Source organism: Aptenodytes forsteri, unplaced genomic scaffold (assembly GCF_000699145.1).
Source record: "Aptenodytes forsteri isolate BGI_AS27 unplaced genomic scaffold, ASM69914v1 Scaffold213, whole genome shotgun sequence".
NCBI classification, from domain to species: domain Eukaryota; kingdom Metazoa; phylum Chordata; class Aves; order Sphenisciformes; family Spheniscidae; genus Aptenodytes; species Aptenodytes forsteri.
In genome coordinates, this window is record NW_008795522.1 from 743,063 (window position 1) to 764,452 (window position 21,390).

The 21,390-nt window shown below is 44.3% G+C and overlaps 1 protein-coding gene across 2 annotated transcripts in view; it reads left to right on the plus strand.

The window, feature by feature from the left end:
- Positions 1-21,390, plus strand: part of PPP1R12B (protein phosphatase 1 regulatory subunit 12B) — a 95,136-nt gene that overhangs the window by 25,745 nt on the left and 48,001 nt on the right. The window contains exons 12-17 of one of the 2 annotated variants that reach the window (XM_019472752.1): positions 3,849-4,034; positions 4,591-4,776; positions 17,778-17,868; positions 18,323-18,493; positions 19,229-19,412; positions 19,969-20,081. In XM_019472752.1, the coding sequence (XP_019328297.1) occupies positions 3,849-4,034; positions 4,591-4,776; positions 17,778-17,868; positions 18,323-18,493; positions 19,229-19,412; positions 19,969-20,081 (931 nt within the window). The remainder of the gene's footprint in view (positions 1-3,848; positions 4,035-4,590; positions 4,777-17,777; positions 17,869-18,322; positions 18,494-19,228; positions 19,413-19,968; positions 20,082-21,390) is intronic. The other variant, XM_009281888.2, reaches the window with a different exon arrangement.

Consider the following 21,390-nt stretch of genomic DNA (forward strand, 5'->3'; position numbering starts at 1 on the left):
CATAGGAGAGTGTTGGTTTGCAAGCAATTACAGAGAATAGCTTTGCCAGGTCGGAATAAAGCGTACTTTTTTTAAAGAGATCAATGGTTTTGCATCGTATGTACAAACAGTAAAATCATGATCAATTTGACGTCTATCCCATATGGTTTTCTATAGAAGAGCACAGAGAAATTAAATATAATTGTATTGAACCTCTGATTTCTTCAGCCTTGTGCATCAGCCTCTAAGATGAGGAAGGGAACCTGGTTGCCTGTTAAAGGATGAGCTCTTTGTCATTTCCAAGTATTAACAAAACTCTGAACACAACTCCAAAAGATAAAAGCTCATTCTGAGAGAGGAAGAATTAAAGTGAACCTGACATACTTGGATGTTACTGAGAGGATGACTTCTGTACGTCTGCATTTACTCTTTAGCTTAGCATTTAACTAATACCAATAAAGATACCTATTTATGTTCTGCAAGTGCTTTATATGACCCCCAAACAAAGAGTAAGCAACAGCAACAGATCATCTTAAGATGTTGAAAATGGCTTTTCTTCTAAAAGGAGACAAAATAACTTCCAGCAACGTTGCAAATGTTATTCAGCTTTAGTTGAAGCAAATGTTAAAGCGCTCTCTGTAATGGTAGTGTCTGTCATTCATTTTGCTTTCTCTATGGGTGTACCACTAGCCCAAAAATTCACAGAACCCTGTTCTGACAGCCTGTTCTCCATTTCAGTGCATATTGGCCTTCAAAGAGCCAATTCACACCGCCTGTATGTTAAAGGATTTGGAGGAAAACTGGCATAGCAGGTTGAATTAATTCAGCATACTTCCTTTGACATCAGCCATAAGAGATGCCTCACAGGAAGGGATCACACACACCAAAATGAGATCACCCTTTCACGCAGTTAGTTTCTCCTTCATTTTGCGTATTTGCAGATATACCTTCTTACAGGTTTTGTTCACATAAAAACCATCACAGTGAGTCAGGCCAACGTGCAGCCCAGACTCTGTTTCTGACAGCAACTGGTTTTGAGAGACAAGTTGCAAAAGCTAGGATAACTTAAGAGCAGTTTTCCACCTCCCACACTCTCCTTGCTTCCAGCAATCGTGATTTTAGGAGCCAGGGGCTATGCTTAACCATTGTTCTTAATAGCCACCACTGTGGCCAACTTCCATAAGCAAATCCCATTTTGATCTCTGCAATACCCTATGGCAGTGTGTTCAAAAAAAATAGTTACGTGTTTTGTGCAAATCCTTTTTATTAGCATATGTAGAAGCTTTTTAAGGTTTTGAAGGCTTTTAAGATTTTGAATTCTACTTGCCTTAGCTGTTTTCAGAAGTATTTCTTTTTATTGATTTGAAATGTTCCTTTCCATTTCATTGCTCGTTCCCTGATGGTTATGTTATGGTGATGGTGTTAGAGAATGAGTAGCAGTGTGTCAGTGCCTCTTTTATTTCTAATATTGAATTCTTTAGCATAAATTCATAATCCTCCTTTTTGCAGATTCATATGAACACAGCTGTTAATTAACAAGATTCCCCGGCTAACCTTTTTCTTGCAATTTTCTGGTCCTCTTCACATCAAATGTGAACAATTGAATAAATGCCTTAGAGTCCTCCTCACACTGTGCAATTCCACCCATGCAAGGTGACGGGGTGGGGAGGTGAATTCCTGTAGAGCTGGCAATGCCTTGGTCCCTTCTTGTGAGCAGGAGTGTATGCATGATGCCCCAGCACCACATTTCTCCGATGCAGGGCATGTGTGTGTAGGAGTTGTCACAACGCCATCACCATGCTCTTTTCCTCCATTCCTCCTCCTCTTTCCCCTCTCAGCTCCTCCACATCTCTGCTCTACCAGGCACCTGGTGCTGCTTCCCCCTTCTTGTCTCCCCTTTTCGCCCATTACCTTTCCCTTCTGAAAGACAGTCCTTGTCAGGTCTTACTTAATAACACTCCCATGTCCTCCCTTCCTGACCAAGTTCCTTCTCTTTTTTTGCAGCAACCCCTCATGCCCCAGCCTCTCTGCCTTGGGGTCTCCTAGGATGGTGCCACACCAACCCTGCTCCCCCCAGGGTTGCCACCACCTTCTCCCCTGCCGCTCCTCTCGTTCCTTCGCCTGGCGCACGCTCCACTACCATCGTCTTCTCAGTACACTCATTTCTGCAACTTCATGGCTGCTTGCTCTGCACGCCCACACCAGCCAGGCTTAGCTCCCCGCTCTCACTCTCCTCCCAGCCCGTCTCCAGGGCTTGGCCTTTTCCTCTGGTGCAGAGAGCCAAGAAGGGAGGCGCTTGCTTCCAACAGGACTTCCTGCTCCCCGGCAAGCCAAGCTTGCTTCCAACAGGACTTCCTGCTCCCCAGTGCTCTGGGCAGGGGCCCGCTTTCCAGAGGAAGCTTTGTTTAGGGTCCAGTGGAGGTTGCTACCTGGTGACAATAACTTACTTGTTCCTTTGTGACCTGGATATGGCAAGCAGCCATCAACTGAAGAGCCCAAATGTAAGGTTCCTCCCCGTGGAGGCCTTCCAGGATGCCCCAGTCTCTCCTTTGGCTCTCTAGGGACCAGCTGCTTGTTCTGGGCTGGCTGGGGGCCTTGGCATATAAAACTGATTTGTAAACTGGGTGCCTAAGTGGATTGGACTGGATCTTTTCCTCTGACCTCCTGTCCTTGGCTGTTGTCCTGCCCCTTTCAAGTTTTATTTCAGACTTGGGCTGCTCTCTCTGACTCTTGCTCTAGTGTTGACTTCCAGTTCCAGTCCGTTGTCCCTGGCTTTCCCAAAAACCTGCAGCTCTTTGTCCTGGTCTGCTTTTCCTCTAGGTCAGCTTTTATTCCTGGTGCAACCACTTTTCTCCATGCTCCATGTGCGTTGGCATGGGCGTTGTTAGGATGCAGGAGGTGAGAGGCAGCCTTCCAGCCTTCCTAGCCTTTGATCCTGCAGACAGCCCAGTCTGACCAGTAGCAACCAGGAATACCAGTTGCTGGGAAAGGTGTGGCAGGGTCCTAGGTCATGCATGCACGCTCGTTTGCTCTGTGCAGACAACAAGCAGCCCATATATGGGGCTCTGGCACATGCAATAAGGAGATTTTGCCAGATTTCATCAAGTCTGTTTTTAGAGGTCTGCAATTTATCCCCCTTAGAGTAGATTTTCTCTGAAAAAGCGAAAGGGTACATCCTCGTATGAGAGCCCTTCTCCCTTTCCTCCTGTCTCTTCTCCAAAGTATGAGCACTTAAACACTTACAGCTTTTCAGTAACAATGGTTTTAAAGGTTTTGTTTTAAACTGGCAAAATATATATTTCCCTTGCTGATTCTTGAATATTTTTTGGATGGTTTTGCTAGCTGTTTTTCAGAAATACAGAGTTTGTGCCAAACATGCCTTAAAGAAAATTAAAGCCTGAACTGATCATCTTTGCCAAAGTTTTAAGCCACAGAAAACAAGTTCTTAAAACTGGAAGTCCTGGGCATCCTTAGGAGGTGATGCAGCCAGACCTGCTTATGTCACTCTCTCCTTTCCTGCTTTAAGCAACCTCATCCTTGCTCATTGTTTCTTCCTTTCCCCAGTACACAGGCGTGCTCTGTGTGCGCCACTTTCACTGTGGTGGGGTTTTTCCCTTCCCTGATCTTCACGGATTCACCTCCACGCCGTTACTCTCTCACTGAAACTCAGCTGGGCTTAGCTAAGAGGGGTGCTGCTAGTTCTAGCCTGCGTGAGCGACCTGCAGCGACTCTGGTGCACTCTAATCTCCTTGCAAACGTTTTGCTAAGATGTAATACTTGCTCCCTTTCCAGCTGAGAGCCCGGCTGTGGTGATGTTCTGTTGAATATTTACTGTGCTCTGAAGGACATGATTTTGTGATGTTTTACAGTGCTTCATTTGGTAGAAGTAGTGACCTCAGCAGTCCCTACATTTCAGCCAGTCGCAATACATCTCTAGCTACCTCACCCACTACCATTGGTTCATCTACCTCATTGGGCACCCCGTGGCAACCTGTCTCTTCCTGTCCCACATCTCTCGGTGCGAACACTACTGCATCAGCCCGCCAATATACCAGGTAACGGCTCACAGCTGAGATAACGCTGCAGAAAATCAGCATTTGGGTTGGAAGTTCTGAATTCTGGAGTGGATTATGGATTGGAAATGTGCTTCCATGCGGGAAGTGCTGATAAGAAATCCCAGAATGGTTACGTTGGACAGTTTCAGTAGTGCGTATGCACCAGCAGGCAGTTAACAGCCCATATGTGACCTTAGCTTCTTCGCTCACTGGAGTGGCCGATTGTGCCCTCTTGCTACCCCGTTAGAGAGACAATGTGTTGCTCAGGCTGCTCTTGGGTGTTCAGTGTACAAGCTCTTGGAGTTCATTCCTTCTGCTTATGCACCGGGTACATTTTCTAATCATTTTTGCTACGAACAGGGATGTGAAGACTATGAATTCCTCCTGCTTATTCTTCTACAAATTTTTAAAAACTCATTTTAATGTGTGCTGTTCTCTACAAAAACACGAGTCTAGAACGAGGAGAATGAACTGTCAATGCTCCCTCAAGGTGGCTGGTCTCGCTCAGCAGTTGAGTTCACTTGCTTTGCTTTCCATTATGTCTTCTCTATTTCAGAGCCCCTTTCAGGCCACAAACTGATTCTGCTGTAGAGAAAAATACAGAGGGCATCTCTGCTAGCACCCCCCTAGGTGTAATCACAAATCGTGCTATACTCGGCTCTGCTAATGGTATTGCGAATGCCGGTGCTGCCTCAACTACAGGAAAGGACTTCTCAGCTGAGGAAGCCAGGGAGCGCAGAAGGTTAGTGAGCAGAGTGCCGGTGTGTGTTGGGCCTCCTCTATCATCAGGTCGTGGTGATGGTGGGGGTGTAAGAACGGTTTCTTAGGTGCTATGTGGAGTTACAGGCAGGAGCTGCCCCTGCTCCATCTTAAGGTTTTGAACTGAATCATCGCTGGATTTTAGGTTAAATTGAGTTTCATAATTTTCTACTTGTCTTTTCAGCATCTCGGCCTTTTTCTTCAGTAGTCATCTCAGCTACTAATCTCAGTCCCTAAGGCCTCTATGTATAGAGTGTAGCCGCTTGCAGTAGGTTCTGTAACGTGAATCCCATCCGAAAAAGAGCGTTGGACTGAGACGCATTCAGATAAAATCCATCCCTCCGATCCAGCTCAGCTAAGTTTACATATGCCCTGATGGAGACATCTTTGCTGCACAAGTCCCCCAGATTCCCTCTGTAGCTAGTGGGAGAAAACAAACATTCCTGGAGCGTGTAGATGTGCAATACAGGAGGAGATGGGCTGCACTCTAGCAGCATGCATTTCTTTTGATTGACTATAATGGAAGACTTAGCACAGAGGTAGAAGTCTACCATGTGCAACCAAGGCTGTTCCAGCAGTAGCAGCATTTTTAATTACTCTGAATCTAGGTGGTGGTATCTCTTTCTTATCATATGATGTTATTTCAAGACTGGGGAAATATAAACCTGGGGTAGCTGCTGCTCTTTTCAAAGGAAATTTACCTTGTGCATTTAAGTACAGAATATCAAATGATCCATATTTATTCCTGCAAACACGTTAACTTTTGCAAAATCTGTCTCTTCTGATGAAAGTAAATGGTAGTAAATAAAATGCAGCAATGAACTGTGTATTTCTAACTAGCAACTCTTTCATGGAGTGTTTTTGGTAATTAGATTCTTCCAAACTAAAATAATAACTTCTTAAAATACAGACCTTTCTGAGTGGAGATAGTACTCTGACATATTTTAAATGGCCTGAAGCCAAAGGATGTGAAAAGCAATAATGGAAATTATCGGCTTGCAAAGATAAAGATGGTAGAGCGCAGCAGTGCCATGTAATCTGCAGTCAGCCATGTGACCAGCAAGAAGGGCATGCTTGCTGCCGGCTTCTCTTTGCTTCAGCTGCAGCAGATCCAAGAAAGAAGGTGGTCTGTGCAGTTTGGAAAACACTCAAACTTTTATTGCTGTTTGGGCTTTTTTCTTTTTTTCCAGAGCTAGCACAGGGCGTGCTTTGAAGGTATTGCAAGCGTTCTGGATGAGCCACATTCAGCAACTCTGTAGGCAGGGACATAATTTGAAATAGCTACTGCAGAGTATCTTTGTAAGAACACTTAAGTTTAATATTAGGAGTGCCTCTGTATGCTCCTTGTCATTTTGCTAGGGGTCAGTTGGCTTGGTGTCATTTGCAATTGAATTGAGATGAGCTGCCAAAAGATACTCCCGGTGCAAAGTAAGATTGTGCAAAAGAGACAGAGTGAGTATTGTGCTTTCAGTTCACACTTCAGACCATTTCACAACAGTATCTCCATTTTGGCAAGCCCAGAATCAAGTTGCAGAAGCTTTAGATTTTTCCCTGGGGAAGTGGGCTCCACAAAAGCCACCAGACTTTTGGCACTGCCTGCAGACAGGGAACTTGACTGTGATAGTACTTGTAGATGCCCAAAAGAGCATCTACTAATATTACTGCATTGGCATTTATTGCCGAATCCGTTTCTATAAATAAATAGAAGATCTGTTTAAGTCTCCTGCATTTTTATTAGAGAACCATCTCCTGTGAATTATGGTAATGTAAAGAGAAACACCAGAAAATTCCTCCCACGTTTAATTGATGCTTTGAAACTACTGAGAGGAAAAAAAGCGCAGCAATGATGCATTGTGCTTGTGGGTGGAAGAAACCTTATTTATCAATGTATGTTCTAACAGCAGGATATACTGACTGGGGAACTGCGTGCACGTTTTGAACTAGGAAACATGGACCTAGAGAAACAGGAGAGGTCACCTAAATGGGAAAAGCTTATTTTGGAAGGAGACCAATTTCAGTAAAACAAAATGAAAAAGGAAAATGGCAAACAGTTGTCAGGGAAGCACTATATGGATTTCAGTTCCCACCGGCAGCTGTTGCAGTAGCATTTGGTCTGCTTCAGTGTTTCCAAAGCTCCAGCTTTCTCTTAGCAACAAAAACATAAACAAGCTTATCTAATATTAGATCACAGGGATGTCTCCTAACTTGTGGCCTTAAATTATCTGCGTGAAGCCAAAAGGTTAAAGCAGAAGAGACGGCTAGGTCTGGGGAAGAACAACTAGCAGAGTGCTCTGGAGGGCTGTTTTGCATCCTTTGACGGCCAACAAGCCTTACCCTGGCCCACCGTAGCATTTCATCTGTGGTGTTTTACCTGCTGCTCGTTTGCTAGCTAAATTGGTCAGCAAATGCTCCAGTAGCTGGAAAATAGCGTGAATCACGCCTCACGTCGTTACAAAGGGGAGGAAAGAAAAAACAGAAAAGGCGGCAGCACAGGAGAAATCAGTTTGGAGGAATGCAGTGCAGTCTGTCTACCTGGACGGACCACAGCAAATCGCTGCCTGGTGTTAGAGCCATATGTCTTGGACGTTCAGCCAAGCTGCTGCCGTGCATATTTACATGTACCCAGCTGCACGTTCAGCCTCCCTTAATTCCGCTGCAGCACTGCGGTGTGCTGATGCTGCGAGGCTGGAAACATGCCATCTTCCAGAGTCAATATTTTTGCCAGGCAATTTCTTTTTCGTGGGAATTTTGGAGCCCCTGGTGAACACTGCTATTTGGCCATTTTGATGATCTGTCAGCATCAAATTGTCTCACGTTGCAAATGCATTTGTCCAGCTGAATCTGTCAGCATCAAATTGTTTCACGTTGCAAATGCATTTGTCCAGCTGAACTCAAAACAGCACCGGCTCTGCTAGGGGTGAATTACAAACGCGTGGATGCTGTGCCTACAGTATCTCACGTAGACCCTGTTCTTCCTGGTGTAAAACTAACATCCTTTTGGTTTCCGCTTGGTGCAAGCAGGTGGTGGGGACTCGGGGGGTCCTGTTGGTTGCAGCCCACTGCTGGGTTATCCGCCTTCATCTGGGATGACAGCGGCCTCTAGTGCCGCCGAAAGCTCCTTTGCAAAGTTCATCTGCGACCTTGTGCGTGTAGTTTCAGTGCAGGGCTCTGTGGCCACATCTTCTCCCGGGAGTTCTATGCTGCAGCCCCTCTCAAGAGGGTTCCCGTGTCGCAGGCTCCCTGCGCGCTGGAGGCTGCTTGGAGCTGCGTCCCCTGTGCATGGAGGGGAGTCTGCAGGAGATCTTGCTAAACTGGAATGTGACTTGTGCTGTGAGACATCTGGTGCTGAAAGGAAGGTCTGGGGGGTCTGGGTCTCACTGAAGCCTCTCATATTATATGAAAACTTTGGTTCCCAGGACAGATTGAAAGGCTGCCGTGCAGCCCACAGCTCGTGGTTAGCTGTCATGTGGGGTAAGACAAGCTTTGCCCAAGAACTTCTGCAAGGCAGATCCCAAGTCTGTGTGTTCAGTTGTGTGACCAGTTTAAAAGGACACTCCTGAATTTGAAATCTGGCCTGGTTTTGTAAGAATTAGGATTTTAATTTGTCCTTCCTCTTTCTTCCCCTCCCCAGCCACTTTGTTTATACAATTGCATTCTGCAATTGTATTTGTTCTTCCTGTTCCTCAGGAAGGTTCCAGCAAGGTGGTAGCACTTGCCATCAGGCAAGCTGTTAGTTAGAGACAGGAAACACGTCTCTCTCTTCCTTATTTTTTTAATGCACTCTGACCAGTTTTTCAGATAAATCAAGAATGGGAGTGGGGTGGGCTTGTTTTCCTAGCAGCTTTGGGGCTGACGGCTGTGCTCAGCCTGGCTTCTTGCCCCCTAAGTGTCCCCTAGAAATTTTTTTCAGATGAAGAAAGTTCACCGACACACAAGGTAAATGTGTCTAGCAAACATTTCTCTCTTCTGCTTCGTTCCCAAGAGGAATTTATTTTTCATTCTTTGTTCCTTCATTTTAAGGATCCAGCTGCTAATTATAGTAGCATATATTAATAATATATTAATAACTGAATCCTCCTCCACCAGTACTGTTAGATGAACAATTTTTGGCAAGTCCTTTTAGCTTGTGATTCTTGTCCTGTCCAAATTCAGAGCATGACTCCTCTAGGGTGAATGCGGATGCCCGATATGTCCATTAACCCTTATTATCTGACAAAAAAAATAAGAAACCCTGATCTCTGTAAAAGTTAAACTATGGGATTTGCATTCAAGGGGTATTTAAATGTCACTTGAGAGGAACTGGTAGAAAAAAGCTGTGAGCATTGTCTTGCCTACCACCTTGGGTTTTTTTCAGTAGTATTTGACTCTATAATCCTTATCGCTGACTGCTGTAAAGCTGAGTGGTCTTAATTCTCCTGGGAAGGGTCCCTGGGGACCAGGGTGGTGGGGATACTCGTGTAAAGCGCTGCTGCATGGCAAGGGACGGATTCCTGTCCACACTACACAGCGGACAACAAAAAGTTAAGAGGTTTCTCTCTTGTGAAAAACGGAACGATCATCTGGCACCTGCTGTTGAAAGCATTTATCTGCCATGCTTCTCCAGTTAATCTCTTTCAGATAAAGTTGTCCTTTTTTTAAAAGGCTGCTGGTGCAGATGACGTGGGAGGGCAGGAATTCTGCTGGCCGTCGGATTGTCCATGTTGGGAAGAGGCGAGATTGCTCCTGCTGTATCAGAAATCAGGCTGCATGTTTATTTGGAAAAAGGTCGAGGTGTGGGATGGGGGTCACTGCTGCTGAGCCCTGTTTCCTGTAAAGAAGGCGAGCAGGTGTGCTGCTGCGTGCTCAGCTGCCGACTGACTTTATCCAGTGCTCAGGGGAAGGGGCGGGGGGGGATATTTTGGCATTTGCTTTGGGCGGAGGAGCCCAGGCTGTAGGTTGGCCTGCTTAACTCAAAGCGGGAATATATGTGGGATCCTCCAGGAATGGTCAAGGAAACGAAGCAGGGACCACTTGAGCTAACCAATGTAAAAGAACTGCAGCTTGACAGCATGGAGCAAGCAGAAGGTAAAACTGCCTTTCCTCATCCCTGTCTACATTCAAAATTTGTGTGCAGTTCCTCTTTACGTACTAATTGTAACCACTGACATGTTTCACCTATTTAATCCTTGTGTCTAACAGCACATTTGTCTAACGGCAAGTTCTGCAGCCAGGGCTTCGGTTCCATCTGGGTACCGTTACCTGGATGTTCAGGGTATGGGCATTTACTAACTTTGACATGTTCAAATACTTCTCTGTGTCCAAAAATGGCCATTAAACTAAAGAATGTACCTGAAATATTTGTGGAGATACTGTGTGACGGTACAGCTGAGAGCTAATTTAGCACAAAATCAGCTATTCTGTTAAATTCTTTGCTCCACAGCACCAACCCGTGGATGTTACAGGTGGAGAAGCCAAGGAAGCAAGGTAGCCACCCTGGGATTTCTATAGGAAAAGTTTTTGAGCGAACTTAATTAATCTTCTGTCCCCGAGAACAGCGGACACTTGAAATTGAACTAAAGCCACTACCACATGCTAAGAAATCGCAGTCTGAGCTCAGTAGGAAATGGAAATCTCTCATACGTTATTAATATTCGGTGATGTTTTCTGTAATTCAGCTGGGGCTGATTGATGATTGTCTTCCTTGAAAGGGCTCGGGCATCTGTTCGGTGGCTGCTTCCACGAGGTGGCGGTCGAAGGCTGCTTGGAGGTACTTGCCAAGAGAGCATTTCTCCTATGGTTTATCTAGTTCAGCAGCTGAATCTTATTTATCACCATCAAGTTTTGGGGTTTTTTTTTTAGTTGCAAAAGGCAATTTCCCAAATATTCATATTTTTGCCGAGTGAAATTTTTTTATATTTCGGGGATTTCCTGCCTTGTTTCAGACTGTGTAAACTAGCTTTTGGGAAAGCTGTAATAGGTCTGCTTGAGGTTGTTTAAAATGTCAAATTGTATTGTCTGACTTGTCACTCACTTGAAAATGAGAAAGAGAAATAGTGAGGGAGGCAGGACACTCGCATCTTTGCCTTCATTTCATTCATCAGCTGGCAGGAGATGGAGTTTCATCCCGCTCTGTTTCATGCAGCAATTTTTTTAATGCAAAGATCCAGCTTCTGAGGACTGCAGACAGTAGTGCACGTTGTTCAATGACGCAGTGACAAACTGCTCAGCGTTGTATATTGACACCTAATGTCCTATGCTGAACGCAAACCAATTTCAGAATATTCCAGCCTGGAAAGCTTTGCACCTGTGGTGGTCACAACTAATGCATTCAATAACTAAGGGGAAGTTCGGTAGGGAAAAGGTGTTGCTGGCTTGCTTTGTTTTGTGTTTGCAGCACACTCTGCTTTTCTTTTGCAGAAAAATTTCCTGGATTGTTTTTTTGGTTTTAAACAAGTACATTTTCCCTTTTTCTGGAAGAACTTTAAAGGTCTAGGTTCTACAGCAACAGCAAGCCTTCTCCAGACAAGGTAGCCAGTTTAAGGAATGTGATCACTGTGATGTTTGTTGCCTTTTCACTTTTTAACATGGTGTTGAGTGGCATTAATTAATGCAAAGGGATAGCATTGATAATTTAAAAGCTTCCAATCTATGTTCTGTCTCCCCCAGCCCAGGCTTTGAGTTCTCAGTAGGTACCAATGCTGTATTTTCGTATTCTGGCAGAGGAAATACAGAGCACCTGGGGCTGAGAGTGAGCAGGGCTGCGTTCCCACCTGGGTCTGCAATTAGAGCACTACTCACTTCTTTGTATTGCAGTAGTCCAGCCTGCAGAGGACGTGCACTGAGCTAGCTGCTGTAGGAATACAGCGCAAAAGAAGCAGCTCTGCTTTCTGAAGGGCATACAAAGAGATGAACATGGGCAGATGGGAAAGCACACGCAAAATCATCAAGAACTGTATGGTAGGAAGTATTCTTAGAGCATCAGCTGCCATACATGTAACCTCAACCCATTGTAAGCATCACATCAAAGCATAAGTTTTGAGGAGGGATAAAGGGTACTTGTTGTTTTGATTAACAAGTGACAAAGATCACAAGTCACTTAATCTCTCGGATCAGCACCTGCACATGTTGAGCAAAGCAAAGCTGTTGCAAATAAAGAATTTCATCTTCTGCTTGTTAACCTGCTAATCATACTGTAAACAGATGATTGAAATTCAGATGTTTAAGCTTTCGTGAGTTGAGAATTCACAGTCCAGATTGAAACACAATGACAGCTCACAACAGCCAGAACTAACTTGAGAGAGAAAAGCAAAGGTCTGAAAATGGCGACTACTCAGCTGAGCCTTTTTGACCCAGCTGTGAAATGCTTTAAGAGCATGATCCTGAAATCTTGTTATCCCTCTGTCCTCAGCTTATTAAATAACTCAGCATTGTCCGGCTGTCTCTTCCCTCATTCCCAGCTCCAACACTTGCAGAGTCTGACATGTTATCCTTCTCCTCCTGCCTGTTGAATGGTCTTTTCAAATTACAGTCAGCCAGCTTTTCATGGCAATTTCTCTAATGAGTATCTTCAGTTGTGGTGGGCTGATGCGTAGAACACGTTAGCACAGGGATAAATACAGTGAAGAACTGAAACCTGTTGCTTGCTTGGATGAGAGAGCAGGAAAGGTTCTTTTTCTGACTGTTTCCATGTAATTGTAAACGATTGACTTGCTGCTGGGTACATACTTTATTATCTAACTTAAGGAATTGTATTTTGGGAACTGCTGTCATCATTGTTGCCTGCAAAACTTGTGCTTGCTTCTCTTCCCTCCCCCAGCTTATAGATAGATAGTTTCTTAGCCAATGGCAAATTTCCAGTTTGTAGGAATGCATCGCTGGGATGCTGTACTTTTCCAGTTGCTTCCAGGGGAACAGTATCAGTACTTGAGGCTTTTGCTGGGTTTTTTCTGTTTTCCTTTTTTCAGTGTGTGTGTGTATATTTATGTGTGTATATATGTATGTACGAGAGAGAGAGAGCGATGTACAATGAGGATTTTTGAAATTACTGCACTGTTTGGAATAGTGACATTGTACTCTTAAGAAAAGTTATTATCCAGAGCTGGAAGAACCAAAAGTTTGTCCTGGCTTCCAAGAAAACTGTCACTATAGTTTCTAGTCTAGTGAGTGTAGTTCAGAGTCACTCCTAAACTAGAAAGAGAATTTGGGCTGAGATGAGAGGAGTCAGAGAGGGCCAGCAGAACAGCGCCTGCCCACGGCAAGCTTTTCTCTAGAAGAGCCGCATCCAGCAGCTCCCCAGTTCACGACCAACAGTGCTGCATTTGCAAAGACCACACGCCCTGTAGTTTCTGTCTGCCAACTTGTATTCTTACTGCGCTTGCTACGGGAATGTGGGTTTGTTGGAGAAGGACCTGATGGAGATGGGGGGAATCCCATCGTGGCCCACTACAACTCATGGGGGTGTGCATCTCCATTTTTGGTGTGCTGACAGCAAGATGAAATGCCTTGAATCCGCTTTGACAAAAGGGCAGCTCTAGCATTTAATGAACGTTTAGCTTCCAAATTTGTTGCCAAGTTTTGACGCACGTAGGTGAGTGTCTCTTAGGTGAGTGCTTTCCAAGTGCTGGGTCACTGAAGTGTGAAAACGTAAAACTTCAGCAAGTTTTACAGACTCTTGGTGTTCCCTCTGGGACTGGGTGATGTTGTTCTGCCAAAGGACTCTACGTGGTGGTAGATGGTGTTTGCCATAAATGCTTCCATCTGTAAGTGCTTGAAGGAGTTCAGGAAGGAAAGGAAGGAGCCCAGCCTTGTAAAAAGATTATCAGAAGCTTCTATGTTTCTTGGAGAAATTCATCATCTGTTCTTGCTATCTGTGCACCAATTAACAGGAGGTTGTCATTTCTTTTTCTGCATCATTTACCCTTTACTTGGGAGGGGTTTCTCTCCACAGTATGGGGGTTTTTTTTGTCTCTGGCACAGGTTCTCTAACATACAGATTTGCTCTTGTATTCTTGGTTTACCAGCTTGTATATCCAGGCTTACTATTGCCCTGTTTTGAATCTCCCCTTCTATGAGTATTTTATTGCAGCTCCTTTTGCCTTGAGATGGTGATGAGCAGTTGGGATCCATCTTTGTGTTGCACTGTCCTGATTAAAAGAGTTAACAGAGAAAATAGGTGTTTTCTTGAAAATAGGAAGAATTAAGTGGAAGCCAGATTCATCATTCAGTACCCAGCTTCTTTCTAGCTAATGCACAAATCAAAAGCTTGTAGCTCTCTTGTGGCAGCAGGACACACTTGTCTCTGTCTCTGGGAACTATAAACTTCTGCAGTGTTTTTGCTGACTCTCACGTGCGCATCTCTAACAATTTATATTCTGCTGCTTGTACTTGCAACCAAAACTCTGGGAAAAATCTGTTCTGCTTTATGCGTGCCTTGAACTTGGCATGATGGCTGCTCTTATTTCATGTATCTCAGAGAAAGCTTATTGCAAGAAAATACAACCCATAGGACCATTTCTTTGAAGATCTGCCTAGATCATGTGATACTTGCTTGAATTAATAGGATTACACAGATACTGCACTTCAGCAAGCAATGTGTTTCTTGAAAACGTAATTAAAAACTCTGTGGATTGTTTACAGACCGCCTCGTACCCCATTTGCTGTCTATCCCCTGCAGCTTGCTGTGATCTGCAATTTTTCTGCTTTGGAGAGCAGTGTATTGCTCTCCCTCTGTCATCCAGCCCAGCCTTGCTTTGTGGCTGCATCAGACTTGCTATCTCCTTTCGGTGCATTTGTTCTCTCTTTCTTTCTTCCATCCCATTTAGCACACTCAGGTCTCTTAAAATTCAGCTTGTAAGCAAAGTGAAGCATCACCTAAAATCGTAAAATCTGTCTTTAGCCTCCCTCCCTCCCCCAAAGAAAAAACAAAACACAAAAAAACACCAAGTAGAGCAAAAACGTGGTTCAATTGCCAGCAGGTATGGTGTCTGCTGTTTGCATTTGAAATATTTACAGCATGGCCACCTTCCTTCATCACCAGGAAAAGGCTGTAGCTGCTTACTCGGAGAAACCAGCTATGTCACTGTGCAGTGGCTCTGCCGACTTGTTTCAGAAAATTCAGTTATCTTATGCTTGTAAAATGGATTTGGGTGAGCTCCAAGAAGTGGGGAATTGTGTAAATGGAAAGAAAGCAAAAGTTAGCAATCAATAAAGGCTGCAGCCCAAACTGAGCCATTCTGACTTGCAAAATGTGCTTGTCTGAAGATTAAGGCACTGTTACAGGTTGGACACCCAAAACTGATGTTTTAACATATTCCTATTTTTATATAAATTCTGGGAGAGCAGAAGAAAAAAGTCTGGGAGGATGACGAGGTAAGAGACACAAAATGGTTTTTCTCTTGCTGTATCTGTACGCTCCTATACGCAAAGCTGTAGCTAAACACTGAAACGAGGGAAATCCTGCAGCCTTGCTGTGCTCCTGCAAACCTGCCTCTTCTGACCCTGCCGCAAAGCCCTCCTCACGGCTCAGCAGCAGCGTGCCCAGCCTACTGTTTAGTAGCTGATGCTGACCTGTTCTCCATGGATTTGCCTAACCATTTTTGAAACTACTTTGAAAATCTGTTTTGTCCTCTCTCACGTCCTGTGGCAGGGAGTTCGGTATTGTTTTATTGTGTGCAAAAGTGCTTCAGCTGCTGTAAGCGTGACCTCGTGTTGCTCACACGTACCAGGAGTGTTCCTGAACAAGCACGGTGTGGCCCACTGCATACGTGCTGTTGTATGAGCTGAATTCCTCCTTGGGCAAAGGCAGGACTCATCTTTCCTCTTACTCCTGTCATGTGTATGTAGCTCCTACACACCTGTGTCCTCATGGCAGAGTATGAGACGTAAATTCCACAGATTCAAAGCTGTTGCAGTAAACTGTCCACCTTACTTAGCTATGAATTTACTTGGTTTATATGTTTCAGAACTTTTTTTTAACTACTGCTCTGAACTTAATTTGCAGTATATTTTTCAAATGCATTCTTCCTCTAGGTGGCTTATTACTTCTGGATCCTGGGCAAATAGCAGCTATTCTACTTGCGTCAAAAGCTGCAGAAAATGCTTATTGTTTCCTTAATGTGCCATTACCTGGGTAGCACATATGCACTGCATAAAGGAGAGCAGAAGAGAACTACTTGTCTGCAAAATTAGGAGTTGCACAGCTTTCATTCATCAAACAGCAGCTTTTTTTTGTTCATGAAACAGCGAATTCTTGGGAGGCAATCATCCCTCTGAATTTTAGGTGCTTCCCGTGTTGGCGTATCCATCACAGCTAGCGTGTCTGTCTGGATAATCAATGGGAAGCAATGAGCTCCTCTGCAATGCATGATCTGTGCTGGAGGCTCTTTCTGAAGGTGATAAATTGCACCCTGGAAGTGCAATTCAGTGAGCCTGGCCAGCTCGGATGTAGACATCTCCATTGTAGCCAGCTCCCAGAGCATGATTCATCTCCTCCAGAAGTCTGCAGTGCGGGCATCTCCAGTGCAGGCATCTCCAGCACGGACGATCGATCCTTCGCACTCTCCTTGTAGTCTTTGGAGATCAGGGGAGTTCGGGGCATGATTTATTGGGTCAAATACTTACACCGGTTTTGGGTGAGAAGCCTCTCGTGTGTGCCCCACCAACCCTTGAAGTGCGAGGTGACTAGTTCCTGTGGATGTGCCTCCAAACAGTCTGAGGAACGCCCTGTTAAGTGACGTGTCTCTGAGCGCTGGAGGTCAGTCTGTGTTTGGCTGCACACCTAAATCAGCGCTGAACACAAGATCGTGAAGGTGGATAAAAGCCATCGTGGTTTTAAAATGATCCGGGGTTTGTGATTCTTTGAGGTTTTGTCATAGTGCAGCAAAGTTAGTAAACTTTGATAAATGTCTTAACTTACTGGATCAGATGCAAAATCCGTTCAGCCCATTACCTTTTTCGTGAAAGTGGTCTGTAGTAGAGAACCAGGAAAAGAGCCCAAGGACAAAGTAAGCATAGTCCTTGATAGATCTTAGTCCCTCACTTGGCTAATTATTCTTTGAACTTACCTAGATCTTTGATACTCTGTTAACCTGTGGCAGTGATAGACCTACAAAAGAACATTGCATTTCAGGCACCCTCATCCTTGTATGGTGAGACAGTTTTAATAATCATTCCTATTAACCAGGCTGAAGAGTCCAATCTAACTAATCTTTCCTAAGATGGAAGCCACTCCACCGATATGGAAATCGGGCTTACTGCTGTGCGATCCCTGACTCTGCGGGAGCACTGCCAAATTCCTCTCCAGTTTGTCCACAGTGAATGCCAGTGCAGAGAGTTCAGTTTATATATTTTCATGTGAATAATTATTTTGAAATCTCCACAGTTTAATGAAATCTAGTGGTGACCAGCTCTGTATTTTAACTATGTGTTTTTCAGTATTAAGGGACTCGGTTTACTCCGGTGTGTGAAGGTCGTTTCTTTAATTTCATAGCTTTTTTCAAGGTGTTTTGTTTTTATAAGACGCCTGCAGTTCAGCCTGTTTCTAGCATGATGGATTTCATATTGATGAAGACAGCAGATTGCAGGAATATGATCATGAATATAATGACAGGAAGGAGGGTCTGAGGAATGTGCCAGTGCAGGATTTCTGTTCTTGAGATCTTTATCTGAATGAGAGGTGGTTTGGTGTTTTGTGTTTTTTCCTAATGATGCAATAAGACATGGAATGGGGTAAATAATACACTAAATAGTTGCACCTTTTTTAACAGAACTTGTCCGATACTAAAGACTTTATTTAGAGACTCTACGGAGGACGTAATGTGAGCGTTTGTGTATCGTATGCTCATAGGACAGTTGTCCCAAAGCAGATGATGACAGTAGTCTTGGTAGATGGAGCTAAAATGATTTTTGTCCATATGAAAGAGAATAATATCTCAGTTCTGGAGCTCGCAGAGACAGGAAGGCAGAGCATCTGTTTTTATTTTAACCTCTTCTGCCCTTTTTTTTCAGGTCATATCTGACTCCGGTGCGGGATGAGGAAGCAGAATCGCTGAGGAAGGCACGATCCAGGCAGGCCCGGCAGACTCGCAGGTCTACACAGGTAAAGAATGGAAATGCTCATGTTCGTGTGTAGGATGAAGAGAACCGATGTATAAAGAGGCAAGATCTTCTTCTGCTCTTATGTTACTACTTAGGACGAGGGGCTTGTCTGCCCTCACTGTGTTGGAGAGGTTCTGGCAAAAGTTCCTGCAAACAGTTATTGCAAAATACTCCCCTGAGCACACACGAGTTAGATTTCAAAGTTCTCATTTCTGCAGTATACCTGCCCTTTAGTTTGTAGCTTGATCATGTATATTTGGGTTGCTTTGAGTCAGTGATTAGGTAGGTACACTGAGAAATGTGTTAAAGGCAACAGAATTCTTTTCTTTCCGTTAGCATAAAGATGAAACATTAGCCTGCCCGGGTATAAGCCTGCTGGGCATTTTAAACTGACCTGGAAGACTTGAAATCTAGTTGCATAAATTTAGAAGTTTTCTCTCTTACTTTCTCTCCAGGGTGTGACACTGACAGACCTTCAGGAAGCAGAGCGAACCTTCAGCCGGTCTCGGGCAGAGCGGCAAGCTCAGGAACAGCAAAGCGAGAAAGCTGAGAGCACTGAGCCTGCTGAGGACAGCAGTGAGAGGCAGGAGACCCGTTCACGGTGGAGCAGAAATACAGATGAGGAGGTGATCCGCCTGGCCTCAGTTCTCATTGTTTCAGAGTTAATGAAACCGTTCAGGATAGCTGAGATCAGGAGAAATTCTTTTGGGGATGTCTGTTTATTTTAAGGGGGGCAGACTTGCTGGAAAGAAGTAATACTGAGGAGTGTAGTACCTCACCTCAGCGATCTGCACGAGGGATGTGGGTATGTAGGTGTTAGAGGTTAGCTGTTCCTTTGCTCTCCGCTGTGAATTTCACTTTTCTGTCTCTTGCCAGAAGATAAAACTGTGTAAATCACAGAAAGTGGAATGAAAAGGCGAAAGATAGAAATGTGGCCTGGATCCGTCCTTGCTGTGCAGGCTGGACTCAGGCTTTGTGTTCACATTTTTCCACAGATGTTCTGTGTGTAATGGAAAACTAAAGAGACCAGTTTTCTCCCCCTACCATCATTTCTGTTTTCTTACTCTAAATCATCCATTTCTATCAGATAAATTGTTTGTCCTGCCATTGGCTGTAGGGACAAAGAGATTGATCCCAGACTTCCCAGCGATGGGAAGGTGCTCTCACATTGTAGCCGTACGATGCTTTTAACATTCATCCCAGTCTGATGTAATGAACCTGATCTGGCAGAGGGAGGTGATCACTTCCAGCAGCAGTGAAGAAAACGTTACATTCTAAAAGATTACCCAGTTCCCTGAAATCCCAAATCTGCTAGTTCCTCTGCATTCTACTAACTTTTTGTCATGGTTCTTTGTTTATAGACTGTCTATCGGCGATTAAGGTGCCCAGTACAACCAGACAAACATACGACACCTGTATCTCCTTCGACGTCAGCACCTCTCCTTTATACAAGTTCGTACCTGACTCGAACAAATAAGTATCTAGGTCTTGACTCTGTGAATCCAGCAGACTTCAGAGGTGCAGCCACCGAGATGGAGAAAAATGGTATGTACCCAGGAGAATGAAGAATAGTCAAAGCTCAGGGATTTTCATGAGTTTTAGAACTTCCAATGTGTACAGACAGAGAGAATAAGTTTACTTGTTATTCTCAGGGGAGTGATATGGGGAGCTGCCACCTCACAAAACAAATGTTACTTGTTTAAATGAAAATCCTAATGTAGGATACAGGCTATTGCTTGTAACAGGGAGGGATAAAAGGATGTTTTCCATTTTGGATAAGTAAAAGAGATAGTAATCCATGGAGCCTTTAGATCTTAGAGCTTGGGGGGAGCAATTCCCCTAGTACAGTTTGTCCTCAGGAGTAGGTCGGGATGATTTGGGGAGAGCTGAGAGCCAAGGTAACCTCTCTGGGCTCTGATAAGGAGTGTGAGTAACCAGATGTAGTAGGGCACTGAGATTCCATTTCATTTGGTTTAATAACTCCTTTGTAATATAACACAAGCCAAGATGACCTTGATCAGCTTGAAAAGAACCCCAGTACCTTAGCAAAAGCACAGATGTAAATCACTGAAACCAAAGCAGTCTTTCTTTGCTTGGCCAGAGTGCGAAGATCAGGATTTAGATGACAGATCTCCGAACAAACAGTCAATCCGAGAGAGGCGGCGGCCAAAAGAGAGGCGAAGAGGCACCGGCATCATTTTCTCGACAAAAGATGTAAGTTTGAGTTCCTTAGTGAAGAGAAACTCATTCTTTCATATTCAGGGTGAATTTCCTTCCAATTCCAAGCTTCAGATTTTTTTCCAAGTCAGTTGATTTCCCATTAGTCCTTCCCTCTCCAACTCTATTCCAGACTGGCACTTCCAAAGGAATCACATCCCCATTTGGCCCCTGTAAAACCCAAGCAGCAGGCTCTGGGAAACCTGTTCTTGAGCCATAAATCAGTATGATCCTTGCACAGTTGTGAAAGAGCCCACATGGGAGAAGAGAGATTAGAAGTCTAGTTTCTTTGGAAGAAGGAGGTCACGAGCCACTGGAAGTATTTTCAGATTCCTCTGAGCCCAAATTTGGCTACGCTTTAGGCCCCCTAAAAGGAAGACAATGAGGAATAAAACCTGTGTCTGGATCCCCTGACCAGCACCAGAGAATACACACAGCATAAATGCAGAAGAACTGTCTGTGTCGTGGTTGTTTCTCTTAGTCCTGGTTTCAAAAGGATTTCTTCAGTCTGAGGGAAGAAATCCAGCCCTCCAAACCTTGGTTAGAGAGTCAGGTAGGAAAATAGATCACCTTTTTCAGCAGGAGAGTAAGTATTATGAAATCATGATTAAGAAGTCTGCAACAATTCCAGTCCAGCTATGAACACGTAGCCTTCCTCATACACCTCAGGGGTAGAGGTTTCCTGTGCAATACAATGGAAAAAAAACCCAGTGGTCTTCCCTGTGGCAACAGTAGATATGTTGAATATTTGGAATTACAGACAAGTTGAACAGGGCCCTGCTGGAAACCTCAGAATTTCTCTTGAAAAACTTGTTGCGAACACCCCCTTTTTCTTATTTTCAAATGATTCTTACATTTTTTTCACTTGCATGCCAAGTGTGATTTTTTTTTTTCCTTACTGTTTTTTTAGTTAAATGCTTTACAGCTTGCCCAGTTGTCTACTGGATCATCGTAGCAATATTACTAGCTTCAGAGCAGAAGGCAAATCACTTCTCAGAGTTTTAGTTCATTTTCCCATTTTCTCTATATGAAACTGCAGCTACAACTTCTGAAATACCTTGAGTTCAATACAGAGTCAGATGTGATGCCATGATGTAGTTTACCATTGCTCCATGAAATCCTGGAGCTGTTACAAAGAGGCAGTGGGTTACAGAGAGGCTGCGTAAGTGCGAGCTATCTGGAATAGAATCAGAATGGTTTGGGTTCGAAGGGACCTCTAAAGGTCATCTAGTCCAACCCCCCTGCAATGAGCAGGGACATCTTCAACTAGATCAGGTCACTCAGAGCCCCGTCCAACCTGACCTTG